This window comes from Callospermophilus lateralis, chromosome 2 (assembly GCF_048772815.1).
Source record: "Callospermophilus lateralis isolate mCalLat2 chromosome 2, mCalLat2.hap1, whole genome shotgun sequence".
Lineage (NCBI taxonomy): Eukaryota > Metazoa > Chordata > Mammalia > Rodentia > Sciuridae > Callospermophilus > Callospermophilus lateralis.
The window spans coordinates 137,993,323-138,016,998 of NC_135306.1; the positions used below are offsets into that span (position 1 = coordinate 137,993,323).

At 30.9% G+C, this 23,676-nt stretch overlaps 1 protein-coding gene across 10 annotated transcripts in view; it reads right to left on the reverse strand.

Annotated features, from left to right (window-relative positions):
• The window catches only part of Tmem135 (transmembrane protein 135), a 224,596-nt gene that overhangs the window by 114,663 nt on the left and 86,257 nt on the right, over positions 1–23,676 (reverse strand). For 8 of the 10 annotated variants that reach the window (XM_076846542.2, XM_076846536.2, XM_076846540.2 and 5 more), the window contains one exon: positions 20,733–20,798. The exons of the other annotated variants lie outside the window; for them this stretch is intronic. In XM_076846542.2, coding sequence (XP_076702657.1) covers positions 20,733–20,798 — 66 coding nt within the window. The remainder of the gene's footprint in view (positions 1–20,732; positions 20,799–23,676) is intronic. 10 annotated transcript variants of the gene reach the window in all.

Genomic DNA, 23,676 nt, shown 5'->3' on the forward strand with positions numbered 1-23,676 from the left:
GAAAAGTTCACTCATTCGGGGCTTTGTTTTATCAAAAGTCAGGAAATACTGAATAAGTGGCTAGATTGTGCACAATTATATTTGTAGTCTACTTCCTGACAACTGAAAATATCTTCCTGTAAAACAGAACCTCAATTTCCCATCAAATTCCTTAAAAAATAATGGTCCCAAATATGCACAAAAGCAAATTAAAACATTGTACCAGCCAGGCATATAAGCATGATGCCTTCACAAATCACAATTTGTGGGACAGAGACTTGCATATACTAAAAAGCAAACTTACAGATTCTTATGACTAATGTTTTTTAAATTTTTATTTCTTCAGCAATTTTGCCAAATTGTTATCTACTTAGAAAAGAAAGACGTATATAGAAGATTATGAATGTCATTTTAATAACTTTCAGCTTTAAGGGTATCAAAAAGTATAATATAAATGTACCTGTAATATTTAATAAAATATGTAAGCTAAGAATTCAGATATTTCATGATTAACAAAGGTTGATAAAAGTTATAGATTACCTTTTAGAGCAAAATGCCAAAATATTTTTTAAAAGCTGCCACATATATTATTTTAACATGATTTTATTCTCCTACTAAAATTATGAAGAGAAATATATAAATTTATTTAACAATAATTCTAACTGAATGATATCATTCCATACAAACTGATAAGTACCATAAAAGAACCACCCAAATAGTGAAAGTCACTGTAATACTATTCAGCAAATGCCACATTTTTAAAAATGTCTCCAAATTTTACTCATTGATACTAATACTATGAAACACCAACTTGAAGAGAGAAGCACAATTTAAGCAATTGTAAGGGTGACAATAACAAACATGTTTACTTGTGAGCAAGTAAGGAAATGATTAAAATTTATCATTTGCAGCAATCAATGATTTCAGAAAATTTTGAAGGACTGACAGAGTATATGAAAGGCAAAATGAATAAGAAATCTTGCTTAATATAGTACAGTATGAATACCAAATTTAACCAGTGTACTTTGTGTATTTTATAATTACACTTCCACTGTACATAACTACATATATATGTATTAACATGTTTGTGTGTTATGTATATATATTTACACACACACACACACACACAAACACACACACACACACACACACACATATATTCGAAAGATGAAACAGAAGGATCACTTGAACCCAGGAGTTCAAAGCCAGCCTAGGCAACATAGCAAAACCCTATCTCAAGAATGAATGGATAGATGAATGAATGAATATTTAAAATTAAGGAAGCAGAGTTATAAAATGTAGAAGAAACTAAACTATAAAAATAAACAGAGGCAAAGACCTGACATACTCTTACAGGAAAGAATTTCAGAAGTGTTTGTCCACTAAAGGAGTTGAGAAATTATTGTTGTTGTTAATTTGCAGAACAGGATAAAGTTAGCTAGACTAAGAAAATACAGATTTAAACATCACGGATAGTACTTTGTATGTTCAACCCACAGCTGCCAGTGGTCTTGGGGCAGTATTTTGTTCATTTTAAAAATACGTGCAAGAAATAGCAGCTTTCCCAGTACCTCACTCAACAAAGATCTACCTTTACCTTTTATTTCTTTTTAATATGAACAAGAAAAACGTCCTTTTGTTTAAAGTCACAGTTCCCTTTTCATTAAATGAAATGTTAGTAAAAAAAAAAAAAAAAAAAAAACCTCTTAAAATGCTTAAATATTGGACAGAAGCAACTGCTTTTAGATATGTTTAGCTGATTAAAAAAATATTTTAGGGAGATTTTAAAGGAACACCATGACTATCATATTTTTTATACTATTTCATTAACATTCCCTGACAGTAATTAAAAAGGCAAAAGTAACAAGATTATATCTTACAACAAATATGTTTTATCATCTTACACAGTAATGCTTCAACACACACAAATTAAATAGTAATTTATTGGGTATCTACTGTGTCTGGGCTTGATCTTAGGCCCATTAAAAAGTTAAAACTAGTATCATATATTATAATTTTTTACAGTAGTGAACACTTAAGACTTACATTTGAAGAAACTAAAGAAAGCTAAGAGAAAACTGAGTGCCTAATTCTCGATTTTTGATTTAAAAAGAGACTACTGATACTCTTAATACATAGCCATCAAACTAAAAGCCTAATATTTATCCCCTGGGTAGTTAGTAGCAACCAATTAAAGCTTATTTCCTCCCGAAAAGGAATTTCTATCTTTATTACCAAACTAAAAGAGTGATATCTGGAATTTCATTAATATTTAGTTTTATGGAAAACTAAATGGGAAAATAAAATGGGAGAAACTAAAAAACTTGTGAAGATTAAAAAAGAAAATGAACAAAAATTAACAGAGGCTGAACTATTTAATAATCTACACCTTAATCTCAAGGAAAGCTCTAAACAATTATTTAATAATCTGTACCTTAATCTTAAGGAAAACTGTAAAGAAAATTATTCATGTAATTTACACAAATCTCCTAAATATTTATTAAATCAAATGTTACACCACTGTTCTAGATTAGAATCTACTAGATGCAAACTCCTCATGACCAAGTACCATGTTACTGCCACTATTATATAACACTCAATCATAACTTAATAATGTTATTTAATGAAAAATCAATGAATAAACAATGATAACCTGACAGACCAAGTGTTTCTTAAAAATAGCTTTCATGACTCATATACATTATCAAATTCTTATATGTAAATTGATTTTATAAAGGAATTCAATCTAAATTTTACAAAAGTGAATCTAAAAACAACAAAAACTCAAAATACTATATATCAAATTACATAGAAAAATGTATACTTCTCAATTGTAAGTAATATGATAACTGATATCTTCAAGGAACACCCATTACAAAAAAAGTGCCTGTAAAACATACATGGTTTTCTGAAAACTCTTCTATTCACTCCTATTTAACTGATTAGCAAAGATTTCAACTACAGGTTAAAAAATAAACATACATAAGGGAAGTTTGCTTAAAGAAATGATAAATTTATAATGTCTGAATAAAATATATAGACATGTATTTTTATTTTTATTTCCATTGACATATAGGCCCAAAACAAGAGATATGCTCTTCTGAATTGCAGTGGTTTAAAAATATATACCACAAATTTTTTATCCTCCTTCATTTCAAAGTTAGAACCTAATTTTTCCCCTTAAATATTAGTTCATCAAAGATTGGTGCTTTACATGTTGTTCCCTCTTACAACACTCAGTCTAGGAAGATAGCTGACATATCCTAATGACATTCAATTAAATCTATAGAGAGGACAACAAACTAAGGAAATGAGGCCTTCTACAACCAACTAGCAAGGAGTTAAGACTCTCTCTATAAGTAGCTATTTGAGTGAGTCATTCTGGAAGCATATCTTCCAACTCTGATCAAACCTTCAGATGTCATAGCATTAACCAACATCTTGACTACAATCTAAATGACTAATACAATGACCAAGTAGAGTTTATACAGTTGATTCAATGTTATGAAAGCTAATAACATAGTCCATTATATCAAGAGCTCTTAGGAGAAAAAAAAATCACATAAACATCTCTAGATTCAGAAAAGGAATTTGATAAAACCTATTGATAATTCTTGTTTTAAAAAAACATAATTATTAACAGAAACTTGCTTAATCTCTCTCCTCTCTCTCTCCCCCACACTCTCAAACACACACACACACACACACACACACACACACACACACCCCTCCCATACCCCAAAAGTCATAATCTTATTCAATGGTAAAATATTAAGGTCTTCCTGCTAACATGGGCAATAAAGCAACAAGTTAAATTTCAATTTAACTTTGTGTTATAATTCTTAGCCATATCAATTGAACAACAGAAAATGCAGGGAAACAATATTTTTTAAAGGAGGTAAAATTATCACTATTCACTGATGATCTATATCTAGAAACACAACAAGAATTTAAAAAAACTGGTATCTAGGGCTAGGATTGTAACTCAGTGGTGGAGTACTTGCCTAGCATGTGTGAAGCACTGGGTTCAATACTCAACACCACATAAAAATAAATAAATAAAATAAAGGTATTGTGTCCATCTACAGCTTAAAATAAAAGGTGGGGAAAACTGATATATAATAAAAAGAGAAATTAATAAGGGAAGAGGTTGTGAAGTCTACAGATAAATCAGTAGCCTTATTTGAATTTTTAAAAACTCAGTAAATATAATGGAAGAATTGATGATCCCTTTATGATAGCAAAAAATAATAAAACACTAGGGTAAACTTAAAAGATATGCCCAACACAAAAATTAAAAAAACAACAAAACATTCCTGAAAGACAATATAGTTCTGAGCTAATGCAAAAACATATCTGTTCTTAGATATCTTAAGATGTCAATCCTTCCCAAGTTAACTTTTAAGTTTAAATTGAAGTAAATTAAAAGGCTATAATGGCCGGGTGTGGTGGCACATGCCTGTAATCTCAGTGGCTCAAAAGGCTGAGGCAGAAGGATCACAATTTCGATGCCAGCCTCAGCAACAAATGAGGTCCTAAGCAACTTAGTGACAGCCTGTCTCAAAATAAAATTTTAAAAAGTTAACAAGGGGCTAGGGATGAGACTCAGTGGTTAAGTACCTTTGGGTTCAATCTCTAGTAACCTCACCCCAAAAAAAACTATAATTATGATATTTTCATGAAATTAGACAATTTGACAAGTTGATCATGAATTTCAAATAAGTCAAAATTGTTAACAAAACAATTTTATGAGGGCAGCTCTATCAAATATTAAAACATATAGATATCTATGTTAAATTAAATTTGATCTGAAGCAGATCTCCAACTTTGAGATTCTATGTAATTAACTGAAACCTAACTTAGGAATATACTTTTTCTAAAAGACATCCAAGTCTCAGCAAGTCTCAGCCAATCACAATAAGCCTAGCTTCAGTCAATAAAAGGCTATCAAGTGATCAGAAATTATTCAAAAAAGGCAAACACCTAGCTGTAACTAATCAAGCTATTCCTGTACTTTACTTCCATGTTTAGTCTATAAATACTCACTACATGAATTACAGAGAGAGCTCTCTTTTGGTTCTGGGTAATGCCCAATTGATGAATCATTCCTTGCTCAAATAAACTGTGTTAAATTTATTTTGTCTAAAGATTATTTTTAAGAGCTGCTGTAATTATAGCTTTTGGCAGGCAGACCAATGAAGAAAAAATTTTTAAAAAATCATGAAATAGACCAACTGAATGTGAAAATTTACAGTAATAATAATGATAATAATTAATAACAATGGCAGCATCTTGAAATCAGTGGGTAAATATGAACATTTCAATAAGTGGTTTAATAATAACTAATAATGAATTCATTCTTCAAAAATTACATCAATATAAATTCTAAATGTGCCAGAGGCTTAAATGAAAACAGGAGAAGACTAGTCCTTACTTGACTCCCAATCCAAACTACACACTAACACCCATAAAAATCTTTCTAAAAATAAAACCTAATCTGAATCTAATCAGGCCTCTAGAAATTTAAAGAAAAAGCAGGACATAGAAAGACATATTAAATAATACCACAAGGGTACAATTTGGCAAAATATACCTGTGGGAAACACTATAATACAAACAATCTGATTTCTTCATCAAAAAACAAACTGCTAAGAATAAACCATCAAATTTTAAAGATTTATTACCCAAATACAATGTCTGAATCCTCATCTGAATATATAAATTCTTAGTCAAACAAATTATGAAACAAATGCATAAAACATTTAAAAATATTTAAATTTTGACTGAATATTTGAATATTAAAGAATTATTTATATTTTAGGTATGATAATTATTTTATTGTCAAATTTTTGAAAAGCTTTTTTACCAATGAAATTATATAGTATCTGAGATTTGTTTGAAAATAAACTGGCAGGATAGAACAGATTTTTAAACAATGCTCAAGAACTAAAATTGTTGAATTTAAGTAACAGAAATATGGAAGTTCATTACACTGTTCTTTTTTATTTGGTATATGGTTTAAATTTTCAATAACAAAAAAATTAATCTGTGGTTGACAATAAACAAGCTTAAAACCATACATTCTCAAAATAAATTAGTTTTCTGAATTCATATTAACATAACCAGTCAAAATATGTTTCCAGTAATGTTACATGGTATTTTCACAGAAGCATTAAAGGGTATATAAGAAAATGCAATGCTATTTAACCGAATATAATAGAGTACACTAGTTATCAAAAAGCCCTCTCCACAGTAACTTATAGCAGAAAAGCATACAGATCTCTTTAGTTAATATACATTGTGGTATGAAAAGTAAAATGGAAAACATGTAAAAGCACTTCCATAAAGTGAAGTGATTATCAACACAGGAAGTTTCTATCTTTTCTAATTGAACATAATAATTTAAGATAGAAATAACACCCTACTACATTTTGATCTCATTTCAATGGTAGATGTACTGCATACATATTGTGAAACACTCATACTGTTAAAAAAAAATCTATTGTTCTATAACTCCCAAATCTATTAATGATAAGCATTAGTGAACTAAAAATCACACTTTGAACTATCTTACATTTTGGCATTTTGCAACAGAGATCTTAATTACGCCAAATAAGCAGTAAAATTATTGCTAAAAATAGCTTAAAACTGCAGAACTTTAAGACTTAAATCCAATCATGTTTGCATACGCAAATTAGGTCAGTTTTTTTTTAAGAGTTTCTTCTTCTGTCTTTTTTTTTTTTCTTCATGCCCCTTTTTGTGGCTAGAATGGTCCTTGCAAGGAGTAGGTCAGTTTTTAAACTGATGTAATATTCAACCAAATGCCCTTAATACTGAACGAATTTCATCCCTTACACTATTTGGTTTTACTGAATATAATATGATGATAGATATATATCTATACTCACTGTGGAAACTGATAATTTTTTTTAAGGAAAAGGTCCATATAATATAGAAGCAAGGACAGAAAGAAAATATTTGATATAACAAAACCTATTTTATTGGCAAATAACATACTGTCAGCCTGTTTTCAAATGAACTGATATGTCACCTATTTATACAGAACAAGAGAAGTAAAATTATTGAAGATTAGTAAAATTTTAGAGAGCCAGGATAATTTTTATTTAAAAACATTTGTTGTCTGGCCAAGAAAAAAAAAGTTTGTTTTTTAAATACTTATTACTGAGAGAGTAAAGAGCTCTTTTAACAGGCCATACTGTGATTTTAGATGGTATGTAAAAATTCAAAAAAGTATCATAAATCAGTGAAGTTTAGTATAATTAATCAAATTAAATTAAAATAATGGAGTTACATTAACATGTAAATGCATATTATCAACAACACAAATACATATTATCAGCAAACTCCTAATATACGAAATGAAGAAATGACTTCTATATAAGTTTTTCAATTTAAGTATGTATGAATAAAAAAATAAGATGAAATATCTATCACAAATATAATAAATAATTTGGATGTACAACCTATACCAAAAAAAAAAATCAAGGACATGTATCTGCTGCTACTTTTCTCAGATCATTCTCTAAAGATCTGTTCTGATTGTGGCATGCCTGTTACCTTCAGTAAACTCCTTAATGTTATCCTTCTTAAAGTTCATTCTAAATTGTTTACCTAGTTCTTCAACATTGTTGTTGCTGCTGCTTTAAGGTAAACCTGCCTTACAGTGATTTCAAAAAAAAAAAAAAAAAAGCCTACAAAGAGTTACCTTAAAAAAATTCTGAAAGATTTTCAAGTATTTTGGAAGTTTCAAACTTTCTAATTAGAAAACCATCATCAAAAAAGAAAAAACTAGAATCAATTTCATCAAATAAATTTCTGTGTATAGCAAGATCTTTGGGGTTTTTTTTCTCTTAATGTGGTAAAGAATGTTGATTTTTTTAATATATGCCATCCTTGATAACTAGAACAAATTCTACTTGATCATGAAAAAAAAGTAAAAGAAAAATATGTTAAAAAAAAAAAGTTTGCTTGGTTCTTATTAAAATTTCTCCCTCCTCACTATTACCACCACTTCTTCTTTTTTTTTTTTTTTTAGTAAAAAGATTGTCATTATTTTATTTTTTTTATTGGTTGTTCTAAACATCACCAAGCTCTTGACATATCATATTTCATACATTAGATTCAAGTGGGTTATGAACTCCCATTTTTACCCCGTATACAGATTGCAGAATCACATCGGTTACACATCCACATTTTTACATGATGCCATATTAGTGACTGTTGTATTCTGCTACCTTTCGTATACTCTATTATCCTCCCTCCCCTCCCCTCCCATCTTCTCTCTCTACCCCATCTACTACAATTCATTTCTCTCCTTGTTTTTTCCCCATTCCCCTCACAACCTCTTATATGTAATTTTGTATAACAATAAGGTTCTCCTTCTATTTCCATGCAATTTCCCTTTTCTCTCCCTTTCCCTCCCACCTCATGTCTCTGTTTAATGTTAGTCTTCTCCTCCTGCTCTTCCTCCCTGCTCTGTTCTTAGTTGCTCTCATTATATCAAAGAAGACATTTGCCATTTGTTCTTTAGGGATTGGCTAGCTTCACTTAGCATAATCTGCTCTAATGCCATCCATTTTCCTGCAAATTCCATGATTTTGTCATTTTTTAGTGCTGCATAATACTCCATTGTGTATAAATGCCACATTTTTTAATCCATTCATCTATTGAAGGGCATCTGGGTTGGTTCCACAGTCTAGCTATTGTGAATTGTGCTGCTATGAACATCGATGTGGCAGTATCCCGTAGTGCGCTCTTTTAAGGTCTTCAGGGAATACTCCGAGAAGGGCAATAGCTGGGTCAAATGGTGGTTCCATTCCCAGCTTTCCCAGGAATCTCCATACTGCTTTCCAAATTGGCCGCACCAATTTGCAGTCCCACCAGCAATGTATAAGAGTACACTTTTCCCCACATCCTAGCCAGCACTTGTTGTTGTTTGACTTCATAATGGCTGCCAATCTTACTGGAGTGAGATGGTATCTTAGGGTGGTTTTGATTTGCATTTCTCTGACTACCACTTCTACTTCTCTTTTCTTATTTTCATATGGTACTAGTATGCTATTTTCCATGGTAATAACTATAATATTCCTCACATATAACAGCTAAAGATAAACTAGAAGTAGGTGGACAGTACTTCACAAAGATGGTGATTATGTTTTTCAGAGACTAATGAAAGCTTTGAAATCTATAGCATATTTGTAAGCAAGAAAGAAAAAAATTGAGAAGCAAATCAACTTTGGTCCTATTTAATTAGATTATAAAATAAAGAGTTTGATGTTTTTGCACGACATTTCTCTTGAAAATCAGTAGATTCAAGACAGTAGCAGTGTCCTGTTCTGCACCTAATTTTTTAAAATGCTGATTTTGTTTCTGCTGCTCTTTCTTTAGCCTTTATAAATGATTTTTTAAAATCTATTTTACATGGAACCATCCTAGGGACTCCATGATATGTGAATTAAAATGCCTCCACCCTCTGGCTATCTAAAATGGTATATCTTCCCATAATTCCAAGTCTAAGAAAAAGACTTTAGTCATAATAATTCTAAATAGTATAACATATGTATGTGTAGCCTTTTGTGACTTACTGTGCAAACTCATCATAAAATTATTAGAGTCATTCAAAAAAATCTATTAAACAGCAGTTTCAGAATACATACTTCTTAGACCTAAAAATGTTTCTCAAACAAATGTTACAAGAGAGATGCTACCCATAACAAGATGTTGTGTCTGCCATCCTCATCACTGTACCACTCTTAATATATTTCTGATGATTACAAAATATCTGAAATTGCCTAGAATTTCTAGAATAGAAGTGTAAAGAAGGTCATGAGTACAAGCTGGAATATTAGAGGAAAGAGTGGACACCTATGATTTATTGGTTATGCCTTTTAAAAGCATAACCCAAGTCTAGGGCAAAGGCAGTGATCTAGACAGTTGTTTAGTTCCCAAGCCCTAAAGTAAGGGATGAATAAGTTCCATTTGTGCTCAACTCAGGAATGAGTCTGGTACTTTACAGATAGATTTAATTATCTTTTCTCTACCACCTTCCTCTCCACAATTTTTCCCATACTCTTTTTGTCTCCCAGACCCTTTTCTAGATTTTTTACCCATAAAACTGGCATTTTGAATCCTCATGCTATCCACAAATTTCCTGCAACTATATCTGCCTTAAGTGATGGGGGGAGAAAGAAAGTAAAAAGTAACAGATCATCTCCTCACATTCTTTCAACTACACAGATTCCCTTTTCCAGTTTCTCTGGTCAAAGTAAAAGACTACTTTTCAGATTTTTCGTTTTCTGCATTGCCACCACCACCACCACTGCAAGAGGACAACCCCATGATTAGTGTCCCACCAGAAGAATAAAACAAAGAAACAAAAATACAAAACAGAACAGTGATTCTCCATACAATCTCCTTCATATAGGGGCCCTTCTTTCTAGTCCTCTGACCATAAACAGAGAAAGAAAGAATTTCTCTTGGAGATTTTTCTCCTTGAATTCAATTTTGGAGACCAAGAACAAGGTATGACCTGGAATCCAAGCTAGGAGATAAAATAAGTAGGGAAGAGTGGTATGCCAGTACCAGTTGCCCCCACCCCCAGTATTCATCTCCCTCCTAATTCTCCAACTATAATTACTCAGATAGTAGTTATCTATCTAAAAATCACCAGGATTTTTGGTTGTAATCCAAAGAAGAGGAAGATGAACTATGCTTCCTCCATCTTCACAGGGTAAGAATCACAAAAATTCCATTTACAGTCAATTGTTTTTTGGCAAGGATACCAAGGCAATCCATGGGGCAATGAATAGGTTTTCAACAAATGCTGCTGGTACAACTGGATGTCTATGCACAAATAACAACAACAAAAGCATAATAATGAACTTGCACTTTTACTTCCCATCATATTCAAAACTAAATTCAAAATGGATCACAAACTAAATGAAAAACCAAATATTATAAAACTTTTAGAAAAAATATAGGAGAAAGTTTTTGTGATCTTGGATTAGATAAAATTTTGGATATGGTACCAAAAATATAGTCTATTTTTAGAAAATAAAGAATGGACCTTTCACCAAGATTTTAATTTTTTTTCTCTTTAAAAAGCACTATTTAGAAAATGGATATGCTACAAACTGAAGAAAATATTTTTGAATCTTTTATATAATAAAACACTGCATCTTGAGTTAAAAATAAAAACAAACAATTAATTCCAACAACTCAGGATAATGAATCCAATGAAAAAAAGTGAGTAAAACATCTTAAGAGGCATTTCATAAAATATATGTGAATGAAAAATAAGCACTATGAAAATAGACCAAACATCATTAGTCATTGGGAAGATGAAAATTATAAACCACAATGAAATCCCACTACAAATTTCTAGAATATTTATAATCAAAAAGATTGATCATACCAAATATTGGTAAGAATACTGACAGACTTGACTCCTCATATGTTGCCATTGGGTATATAAAATGGAACAGTTACTTTTTGTGTAAAACTTACTCAAATGACAATCATAAAATTCTATTCATAAATATCAACCTAAGAGAAATTAAAATATAGGTCAACACAAAGACTTCTTTACAAATTAGTACAGTAGTATTATTTATAATTGAAAACTAGAGGCTGCATATGTCCATTAACTGCTAAATAATAAACAAAATGTTCCATTCAAGTGTTTCCTGTTAAGGAAAGAAAATGACCATAATACAAATGGGATCACAAAAACCTCATATACTAAGGAAGGATGTCAGACACAAAAAGAAGGTCAGACACATATATTATATAATCCCATATATATGAAATTTTCAGGAAAAGCAAGGTCATAGATAAAAAAAATATATTTGGATTTTATCCCTGATTCCTTCCACAGAGCTTCAAAAACCCTTGGAATTTCCTAAATTTTTATTATGCTAATGGAATGCTTCATGGTGATGGTGACTCAGGATGACAGCCACCACATAGAAGGTCAGGTTCTTAAACTTGCAGAGTTTGATGCTATCTCTGGATAGTTACTGTTCCCCAAGGAGTGGAAATGGAACAATAAACAAAAAAGATTAGTATTTACCTGAGGTTAGGAGTAGAAATAGATAGTTTTTAGGATGATAGATATATTCTAAAACTGTACTTGATGATGGTTCTGCAATTCATAAGTATACTAAAAATATCACTGAGTCATACATTTTCAATGAGGGATTATGGTATGTAATATCTCAATGAAACTGTCTGAAGATCTAATCAGTAAGTTTTCAAGATTGTAGAATGTATTTTAAAAGTTATAATAATCATATATTTCCTCATTCTATACTCTATGAACAAATATTTATTAAACATTGCAATACTGAAAAACTGAATAGTTTCAATTGTCATGAGAGTATTCCTTTAAATACAGGGAAGAACTCTATCAAAATTAGCACTGTTACATGAGATTACAAATACCACACATATAGGATGAATTATATTCACATTTATAATTTATGAAAAATATCTTAAAAAGAAAGGGGGAATGATGACACAGTGATTTAACTTGGAGCAATCTAGGAGTGAGACAATGCCCTATATAGCCTGATTAGATTTAAGGACCTCAAAATCAATCGTGGTTCTTGTTTTAAATATTTTTTGAATTGATGGTCTTATAAACCATTATTGTAAATAATAACAAAATTACTATTATGTAGATTACATTAAAGCCAAATGAGCTTTCAATAATAGCTATGGGGACATTTAAAACCATAAAGAAAGAAAAGAAGGAAAGAAGAGAATTGTTGTTTGGGATCCTTTGTTTTATCACCTTGAGCTCTCCCTCTTATTATTGTCCCTTAATTTTTCTCTTACATTACTGACCTGAAAAAAGGGGAGTGAATGAAACCTATTCATCTTCATCACCCCCTCATCAACTTCCCAACCCATAATAATCTGACTTCAATTCTAACCATTATTGAAACCAATACAGCAAAAATCACTAAATGAGATCTTTTTTTCAAATGGCACTACTCTTCAAGCTACGTAGATAATGGTTCCCACAGGCTTCAGGCCTCTTCATTTCTAGGGTATGTGAAGATTTATATAATCTCCTGTTTGAAATTAATGACATCTCTTTATCATTAAATATAAATATTTTCCTTTCTCGCCTATCACATCCTTATTGAACCTCTTCACACAATATTTGTCACTATACAGCAAGCTTACCTCTTAAACACAGGCAAGAATCAATAAAAAAAATTAAGCTGATGTAAAAACAAAGTAGTAAAAACTGTATCTGGATATACAAATATGTTATAAAGTTAAATTTCTTTGATAATTCAAAGAGTTTAAATTACTTGGTGCTGAACTCACTCTAATGTTAAAGACAAAATTCTTTTGGTATGCTTTGTACAAAGAAATGTTTTCTATATATCCAAAGACTCAAATTTTTTAAAAAGGCCTGTACTTCCTAATGCATACGACCACATTTGGTTATGTAACCAATGTATGCAAGTGAAAATTTAGGGGAGGTAGTTGGAACTGGCCTAACCCATGTGGAAATGATTACTTTCCTGGCCTAAAGCTCTTTTTATTAGGATCAAAACAAACTGATATTATCTTAGAACCCTTCCAATTTTTGAAAAATAAAACCTAAGTGTTCTATAGTTAGGCAGATATTGTCCAGATATTGTTTGTTTTGTTTAAGGACAAAATCATGGGATACCTATTTTTGTATTTAAATCAAAAGCAGAGTTACTATTATAAAGGTATTTCAAATGATAGAGCTCAGCCTGGTGACTAGTCGATTTCTAGTTATAGCCCAGGAAGTTAAGGCAGGAGGACCACTGAGCCATGAATATCTAGGACAGCCTGGACAAAGTAGAAAAAACCCATATCAAAAATAAAATAAGTAAACAAACAAAAATGATAATTATTTAAGTACAGAAAGGCACAACGTTGATATAAACATGATCACCAAACTTAAACAGAACTTTTGATAGTCTTTAAAAATCTCAGTTTGGCCCTTGGCCTTCTGTGTCTACACTAAAAAAAAAAAAAATTTAATATTTAGCTTTTAGATTTAGGTGGACACCTAAATATCTTTATTTTATTTTTATGTGTGTTGAGGATCAAACCCAGTGCCTCATGCATGCTAGGCAAGCACTCTACCACTGAGCCACAACCCCAGCCCACTAAAAAATTTTTAAAATAAACTCTATTCATCAGCAGTACAAAAAAAATGATAAGCAATTTAGAGCCAATTTAGTGGTAAAGATAAAATATTCCTGCAAGAATAAAATACAAGTTCTAGAGTTCAATGTTTTATATGTAATTCTGAAATGGATTATAAAATTTTAACAAGGATTGTAAAAATTATAAATTTTAAAGTATCTGCCAAAATAAAATGTTGTTTTGATTCATAAAATTGAAGAACTGAATAAAATATCACCATGTAACTTAGGCCAGACTCTTGAGTTGGGCAGCTAAGTATCTATATTATGTAGATTGACAACTAAAAGAAATACTTCTTTTTTTTACAAGATAGCAAGCAATTGCACAACCTTCTTGAAACCTCTTCTAATGTTTCATCATCCACTGATAGCAAGCAGCTTCAGTTATCTCAAAGTTTATGTTCTCTTATCAAAACACATTTTATCCCTTCTGCATTACAGGCCAAGGTTTGGTACTTCTTTGCATATATATTGCTTGTTATAAATACTCCATAGACTTTAATATTTCTCATCTTTTCTATCAAGATCCTTCTCCGAATGTTATTCATTCTTTCCCATATCCTTTGGTTTAAAAAATTTGAGCTCCTCCTTGAAAGAAGGATGGAAGATATGGAAGGAAGATAATCAAGTTAACAAAGCATGCTTCAATGTCAATGGGCATATCTAAATTATCTTAATATTTTCTTCCTGTTAGATACAATAAACAAACCAAAGATCTAATTACAGAAAATTCTAAAGTGTGAATCTGAAACTGTGAGGAGTTAAATAAATGACCCTCAGACACAGCTGGGTAAAGCCGGGAAGAGAACCCAGATCTACTCACAGGCAGACTGGTATTCTTTCTACTATAACTAGGAGGTAGGTAGAGTATTAATTTTTGATTCTCCTCCTATAAGCTGAATACCCTAAGAATTAGTATAGAAAATTCTCCAAAAACAAAAATTGGATAAACACCACACTTTTTTAATGCATAAACTTTCCTTTCAAAAAACTAGCGATGAGTACTGAAACGGAAAGTTGTTTTTTTAATCAAATCTATTTTACTTGATACATAAAAATTATACATATTCATGGAGAACCATGTGATGTTTTAATACATGTATATGCTGAATCATTTATCATTTCTTTACTGTAAAAACTTTCAAAATACTTTCTTATAGATTTTTGAAATATAGAGTACATTCATGTGATCTACAGTCTCTCCCACTGTACAATGGCACCAAAGAATTTCTTATTCCTATCTAACTGTAATTTAGTACCCTTTGATCAATCTGTCCCTATTCTTCTCCCCAGCCTCTAGTGAACACCATTCTACTCTATTTCTATAAGATCAAATTTTTGAGATTCACATATAAATGAGATCATGTAGTACGTGAAAGCACTTGTCTTTCTATGCCTGCTTTATTTCACTTAATGATCTCCAGTTCTGTCCTTGCTGTCACAAATGACAAGATATCATTTTTATGGCTATACAGTATTTCTTTGTGTATATACGCCATATTTTCTTTATCCATTAATCACCTGGTAGGCACTTAGGTTGTTCCCATTTCTTGACTATTGTAAAAAGTGTTGCAATGAACATGGAAGTACAGATGTCTCTATGATTTCATTTCCTTTAGATATATATTCCATAGTGGAAATGCTAGAGCATATGGTGGTTTTATTTTTACTTAGTGAAAGAACTTCCAATACTATGTTCCATAATGGTTATGCTAACTTACATTCCCATCAATAGTGTAAACTCCCTGTTTTCTACATCCTCACCAGCACTTGTTATCTTCTGTCTTTTTGATAATAGCCATTCTGCTGGAGAAGGGTAATATCTCATTACAGTTTTGATCTGCATTCCCCTGATTATGAGTAATACTGAGCATTTTCTCATGTATTTATTATCCACTTGTGTGCTTTCTTTTGAGAAATGTCTATTGCTCATTCTTAGATCATGTTATTTGTGTTTTTTTGTTAAGTGTTTTATTTTTGCTAATGAGTTTGGGGGGGTTCCTTGTATATTCTTATGTTCTAAATATTAATCTCTTATCATAAATATAGTTTGCGAACATTTTCTCTCATTTTGTACATTGCTCCTTTGCTCAGATATTTCCATTGTTGTGTGAAAGTTTTTTAGTTTAATGTAATCCGATTCATTTTCTGTGCTTTGGGGATCTCTTCCAAAAATTCCTAACCCATTCAAATGACCTGAAGTATTCTCCCTATAATTGCACAGTTTCAGGACTAATATTTAAGTCTTTGGTCCATATTTAGTTGCATTTTGTAACTGGTGATGAATAGCACTCTAGTTCCATTCTTGTATATGTGGATACCCAATTATTCCAGCACCATTTACTGAAAAAAAAAAAAAAAATGCATGTTCTTAAACATCTTTGTCAAAAATCAGTTGGCTATAGATCTGTGAGTTAGCCTCTAGGATCTTTATTCTGTTCCACTGGTCTATGTGTCAGTTTTTACACAAATACCATGCTGTTTGATTACTACAGCTTTGTAGTATATTTTGGAGTCAGGTTGTGTAATCCCTCCTGCTCTGTTCCTTTTGCTCAAAACGACTTCAGCTACTCAGCGTCTTTTGGTTCCATCCAAATGTCATGGATTGCATTTTTTAGTTCTGTGAAGAATGTCCCTTGTATTTTGATTGGGATTGTCTTGGATAGCATGGAGATTTTAAGAATATTGGTTTCTGCAGACCATGAACATGAGATGTTTCTATTTTTGTGTGTGACCTCTTCAGTTTCTTCCATTAATATTTTAGCTGGGAAGGAGCGGTGGCTATAATCCCAGCAGCTCAGGAGACTGATATAGGAGGATCGACAGTTCAAAGCCAGCCCCAGCAACAGTGAGGGGCAACTCAGTGAGACCCTGTCTCTAAATAAAATACTAAAAATGGCTGGGGATGTGGCTCAGTTGTTGAGTGCCACTGAGTTCAATCCCCGGTACCCCCCCCCACAAAAAAAAAAAACACCATATTTTATAGACACAGTTGCTTTGATGTATAAATGAGGTAAATAATTACAATGTTCCTAGAATATACATAATAGGCCCTTACTTACCTTCAACCTAACACCCTCCTCCCATTTTCCTTTTTAACTCTACAATAAGAAAAGCTACTTCTCCCCAGTGCCCCTCCATAAATCTAACTATTCCCTTTTGCGTGTTGCTTCTCATAGCTGCCAGTGCTTTTTAAACTCTTCTTCCATAAGGCTCATCCATTGCTCAAGGCACAGTTTAAGAGGTATCTTCTTTGACAAATCTTCTGAACTAACAACCCTACTTTAAGAACTTCTTCCTTCCTTCATTATGTAAATTACTTGTACTTTTACAGCATATATTTGCTTATACCTTCTTTTAAAGCTTTGTAACTACAATTACTTCCTAATTGCTTTGAATGCTTTTGTTTTCTTCCCTAACTAGAAAGTAAGCTATTAACAGACTTCCCCAAGGTCAGTGATATTGGTTAGTTTCCTTTACTAACAGATGACAGGTACATAAAACAATGCCAGAAATGTAGAAGTGCTCAAAATGTACTTACTAAATAAAAAGAAGTTGTTTCTCCATCCATTCATGAATTGCTCTAAAATTCCAAATATAATCCCAAATATACACATATATAAACTAAATGTTTTTTGAGTAAATGAAAATTGTTATACCTGAAATTTTAAAAATTCAAAAAATTAATAGAGCCAAAGCAGATTAATCAACTCAGTTTCTACGGAATGGTACTTAACTTGTTCAAGATGAGAACATTTAAAAGAATCATTGTTAATTACTTAAATCTTGACGATTTTAACTATAATTTTCAATAGTCACACTAATGACAATTATATGGGACTAGGAACACAAAAAGGGGCATATTTGGAGTTATGGAGGGTCATTTGGGGACAAGTAACTTTTCTTATTGTAGAGTTATAAAGGAAAGTGGGAGGGGCGTGTTACATTGAAGATAAGTAACCTTTGTTGAGGCCTATAATATATATTCTAGGTATGCTATAGAACAACTTAGAAAATTCTTAAGTAAGTGAATTATGTGTAGGAAGACTATATTGTGGAATGAATGGATTTTGGATACTGGGATATGAATCCTAGCTCTCCTATTTCTTAGCTGGTTAACCATAAGCAAAATGTGTAACTTATAAGATGATCATTATTATTTCTCCCTTGCAGTTATCATATAGATTTTAAAAGATAATGTACCCACTCCTTCACTCAACACCTTAAACTTCCTATGATGAACTATAACTTTTATGGTAAGTTTCAAAGTCCTTCAAAAACTATCTTTTTACTTTCAAAGATGAGGAAAATGTTTTCTAGTCTCAAAAATTTTTTAACAACTAGTCAGAAATGCTCAATATGTAGATAAAAAGCAATGTTAAACACAGAACACAGAGAAGGATACACATACAAAGCTCATTATAATCATTCAGATAACAAATTTATTCAAAGTTGAATATACCAATCTTTATTCCCCCTAGCTAGTATTAGTATTATGAAATTACCTATTAATACTAGCTTAACAAATATTATCTTGCAATACTGGGAAAGCACAGTAGCAACCCAAAGACATATAAACTAATTATACTACTCTCCTCCCTTAGCATATTAAGAATTTTCCAATATGATAAATATAGTGATTTCTGTTTCAGTTTTATATAACATATTAAATTGTTAATCTTTAAGTGTATCCCCTCCTCTCATATGAATTCTCTATTTACTTGATGATAGAGTATAGCATACTCTAACTGAAACTGGAACTGGAACACTAGTTTCAGACTCAACCCAAACTTGAGTATGTTCACATTCTCCCAAATTCTTTGCTCACAATACAGGTTTATCAATGGAACTATTTTCCGCACCAGAGAGCATACTCCTATAAAGGCATAAATCATATCATCTATTCCATAGATCCTAGACCACCATTCCCAAAAACTTATGCCTCTTGTGTGTTTGTGTGTATCCAATGATATCCTTGTTCTGTTTTGTCTTAATTTTCTACTTCCCAAAGTCATATTATTAAATGAAAACTAATTAGTGGCCTACCCTAGTCACTGTACATTTTAAACTATATTATTTTATCAACCCTAAAATATTATACTTATTAGAAATCTTCCAATTTACAAGGTGTTAATATGTGAAATTTAGCAGATAGTGATAACACATTCAAGTTTCAGAGTGTTAAAACATAAGGAAAACTGCATACCTTACTCATTTTAGAAATTGAAGGTGAGAGAGAGCTTAAATACTTTTCCCAACATCAATACATGTATACCAGGTTGGTCACATGGAGCAACACCCAATAACAGGGGAAGAAATGGATCAAAAACCAATTACATTAACTATTTCCTCTCCACTCAACAAAATAAGGACATATCCAATATAATTATTTATAAAACTATATATATATTTAATCCCCAACGTTCTTACATATAACAGATGATGAGATTCAAAAGTTCACTGAACATCATACAGCAGTTAATAAAATCAAAGACTCATTATCCAACATTCTGGCCAGACAAATACATCTGACCTTATTACCAGGATACTTTTTTCCCTTGAAATAGTATCATACACTTTATTGAAAATAAGAAGGCATCAACTAAGTCTTTGTTAATGTACAAAATATAGTTAAAAATTATAACAAAGTGATTTGCCAATATAAAATTAAATACTTAAGGGAGTACTACTTTCCAAATGATGGCACATTTGTTGCTAATGAGCATATATGTTGACCAAATTTAAAATCATGTGGTAATATAATTCTACTTAACTCCCTAGATAGTCACTCACTTTCACTATTAAGTATTTAGGTTATTGAATAATAAATATTACATTAAGTAACAAAGAACTTAATTCCAAAATAGAAAGCAGTAAATTTTATCATTATGTATCCTCTAGCAGAATAAAAAGGAACATTGCAACATAATATAATATTAAACCTCAACCTAAATATGTCTTATGGAAGGAGCAAAAAAGTGAGAAGCTGGTAATAATTTTGGAACAGAAATTTATTTCAGGTGGTAGAAATTTTTTTGAATAATTAACAGGGGCATTTAGAAAAGTCACATAAATAGAATTTACAGCTTAACTGAGCCTCAATGATAAAAAGAAACAAATTTCTCTCTCACCTTTCTTCTCTCAGCCTATGATAAATGTCAACATTTCAAATCACTTTATCCTAAGAAATAAGTATCAGTTCTGTATAACACAAAATAGAAGGAATAACAAGGCAGGGGATTATTTTCATTAAAAACAAATATTTGTATAAGTTATTTCCTAGAAAGTGTCATTTTCTTTTAAGAGTAAAAACAATCAGTAACCAAAATTAAGAAAATCAGGAATTTATTTTCAACCTAAGATCTAGTTCCAATAAACTGTGAACTAAAATAGATTGATGTATTAAGTACTGCTGATATTATACAAATATTTCTCTACTTGTTACACAAAGCACCATAAAATTCACCATATTTTATATTCTAAAAAATTTAAACTGAATTAACTAATAATTATATATCAAATTTTTCATCTTACTTCTCCATTTCTTAATGTTGTGATGGCTCCTCTTGCCACACCCATTCTAAATAGTGTTTCTGTAGCCTGTGAATAGAAAAAAAAAAATCTAAAGTATATAATTTGTACACTACTATATACCCACCCCAAAAAGGAAAAAAAAAAACAATACTATTACATATTCAACAACTTGTATTAACACATTAGTAAGGAAAAATAAGAGACATCCTAAATTAAATACCAGAAATATCATGTCTATGATCTTTTACTGTTAAAAGAACTTGAACTGTTTCAAAATGTTATTTTGACAGGAGTAGGGATAGTTTTTTAAAAACATTATTTTGATATGCTGGCATTCATCCAGATATAGAGCTTTGACTTAGAAAATTAGTTCACTGTGATAAGCTTAACCTTAGTTTTAAAAACAAAAACTAAATTAAAATTTAATATTTGGCTTTTAATTCAGAAATGATCATTTATTCTGAATTTTGGTGGCCATTTGAATTCAGTTCAAATCACTTTTCTGCTACTAAAATACAGAATGAAGTGCTGGTACATATTAAATGACCTCACAAATAGTTCTGTAAGCTAATAAAAAGCAATCAGAAAAGAAAATTAAGAAAATAATTCCACGTACAATAGCATAAATATAAACTTAAGAAAAATCTTCCATGGAGGTAAAAAAAATAACTTGTCCACTGAAAACAACAAAACGTTGCTGAGCAAAATTAAACATATAAATAATAGAAAAACACTTTGTGCTCCTGATTTGGAAGACTTCTTATCAAGATGTCAATACTGTCTAAAGTGACCAAAATTCAATGCACAAAACCAACTAATATGAGGTCTTTTCTACCTGGCTTCTTTTACTAAAATAATGTTTTTCATACTCATCCATTGCTTTTTGTATATACAAACTCTTCCTTCTTATTACTGTAGGAGTCCATGGCATTGACATTCTATATTTTTTTTATCCATTCACCTATGTTAGACCTGTGGTTTGTTTCCAGTTTTTATCTACTTTAAGTAAAGTTTCTACAAATACCCTCAAAAAAATTCAATGCAATCCCTGATGTTTTTCACAGAAAAAGAAAGTCTATCCTAAAATTCACATAGAAATTTGTTATAATTATGGGCAAAATGTTAAAAAAAGTTATGTCATAGCTCAGCTATGAACTATATTGTTTGAATAGAATGTGGTAAACATTAAATACTATATTATCTAAAATTCATGTATTACCAAATTGTGAACATCCTCATCCTCATTCAGGGTGCAAGGAATATCAAATTCCCATCTTCTATATACAGTTTCAATAATGTGTAAAACTGAATCAAAAATACCAGTGTATGCAAGTTAATTTCAATATCAGTAAGTAAATAGCACAGAAATAAGTAAAAGGCTGTAGGTAGTGCCTTTGCATTATAGAATTCAGGCATTGGAAGAGGTAGAGAAGAAAACTTGTTTTACTAATATCTTTGTGGCTTACTACTTGATTATTGGAACTATATGTAAGCCTGTGATTAATATTTTTAAAAAAACAAAGAAATGATCAATAGTGTCCAATTTTGTAATGATGTTGAATACTCTACAAAGCTGTGCATAAGAGAATAAGTAGATAAAAAATCAAAAGTCATAAATAAACTCCTTTGAAAAGCTTTTACTAAAACATATAAAACTAGAAGTTGGATTTTTACTGAAGCATGTAAAACCAGATTTGAGTAAGCAATGAAAATGAGTTTCAGTTAGAAAGAGAATCAGAGTTGACGGAAAATTGGTAACAGGATATTCTTAGCATTAAAGATATTTAAATAAGTTTTAATGACAGAGTAGTGGTCAGTAAGATTGAAAAAATTATAGAAATATGAAGTGAACTTAATACTGAAGGAAAAGTTTCCTAAAGAACATAGGATCAAGAGCATGCATAGCAATCTATAAACTGTACTAGAAGGAAGAAGGTACAAACATAGCTAAACTGTCTCCTTCCTCCTCCAGCAAGTTCTTCTGGATCTCTTCCCAGTTCTTCTGCCCTTCCTATTCCTTTCCCTCTCCTTCTACCTCTCTAAATTAGGAAACAGAATAATCTTCTGAAAATAACAGAAACACTGACTTAAGGGAAAGGGTAGAGTATATAATAGATGCAAAAGAAAATTTTAAGGAAATGGAACATAGTACTTAAAATCTATCTAAAATTAAAAAAAAAATTTTTGTTGGTGCAAATCTAAAAAGCTAATGACATTAAAAACTAGAGGGCTTCCATTTGGGAACTGTCAAGGGAAAGTAAGCAAGGCTATAGAGGATATGGATGAAAAGGTAAATCCTCTATTTCAACTTCACTCTGTGTAATTTTTTTTTAAAAAATTTCTAACATTTTTTAAATGAGTGATTACAATCTTTAAAACATCCCAACACAAAATTTCACATAAAGGTGGGAACAGAAGAGGGTACATTAGTATCTATATGCTAGGTTAAAAAATAAGAAAAACTTTTAGGGAAAACTGCTGAAGTTTGTGAAGACCACACAATATAAATATAACTCCAATACATAACACTGAGAGATCACATACCCAAACATAAAACAAATTATAAATGAATGAATTTCTATGATAGATATTTACTAAAACATGTAAACTTATATGTCCAAAGAACTACTTAAAGAAATTTTAATTAAAGGGAAAAGTACTTCACTTTTAATGTATTTGCATTTATTCCAGTCTTAATGACTTATATATGTATATATAAAATTATATATTAGACCTTCTTGTTTCTTTTTAAACCCTACTTAAATTTAGTAATACAATTTTTAATAATATTCATCTAACCCAGGCCAGTCACTCTATATATCTGAGGAAGAAAGGGAGAAAGACACAGCAAGGACTTAGGATAAAATATGCAATAATTTTTCAAAACCAAATCAAATTATTTTCTTTTTTTATGTCTCAAAAAACAGAGGCAAATGAAAATCAA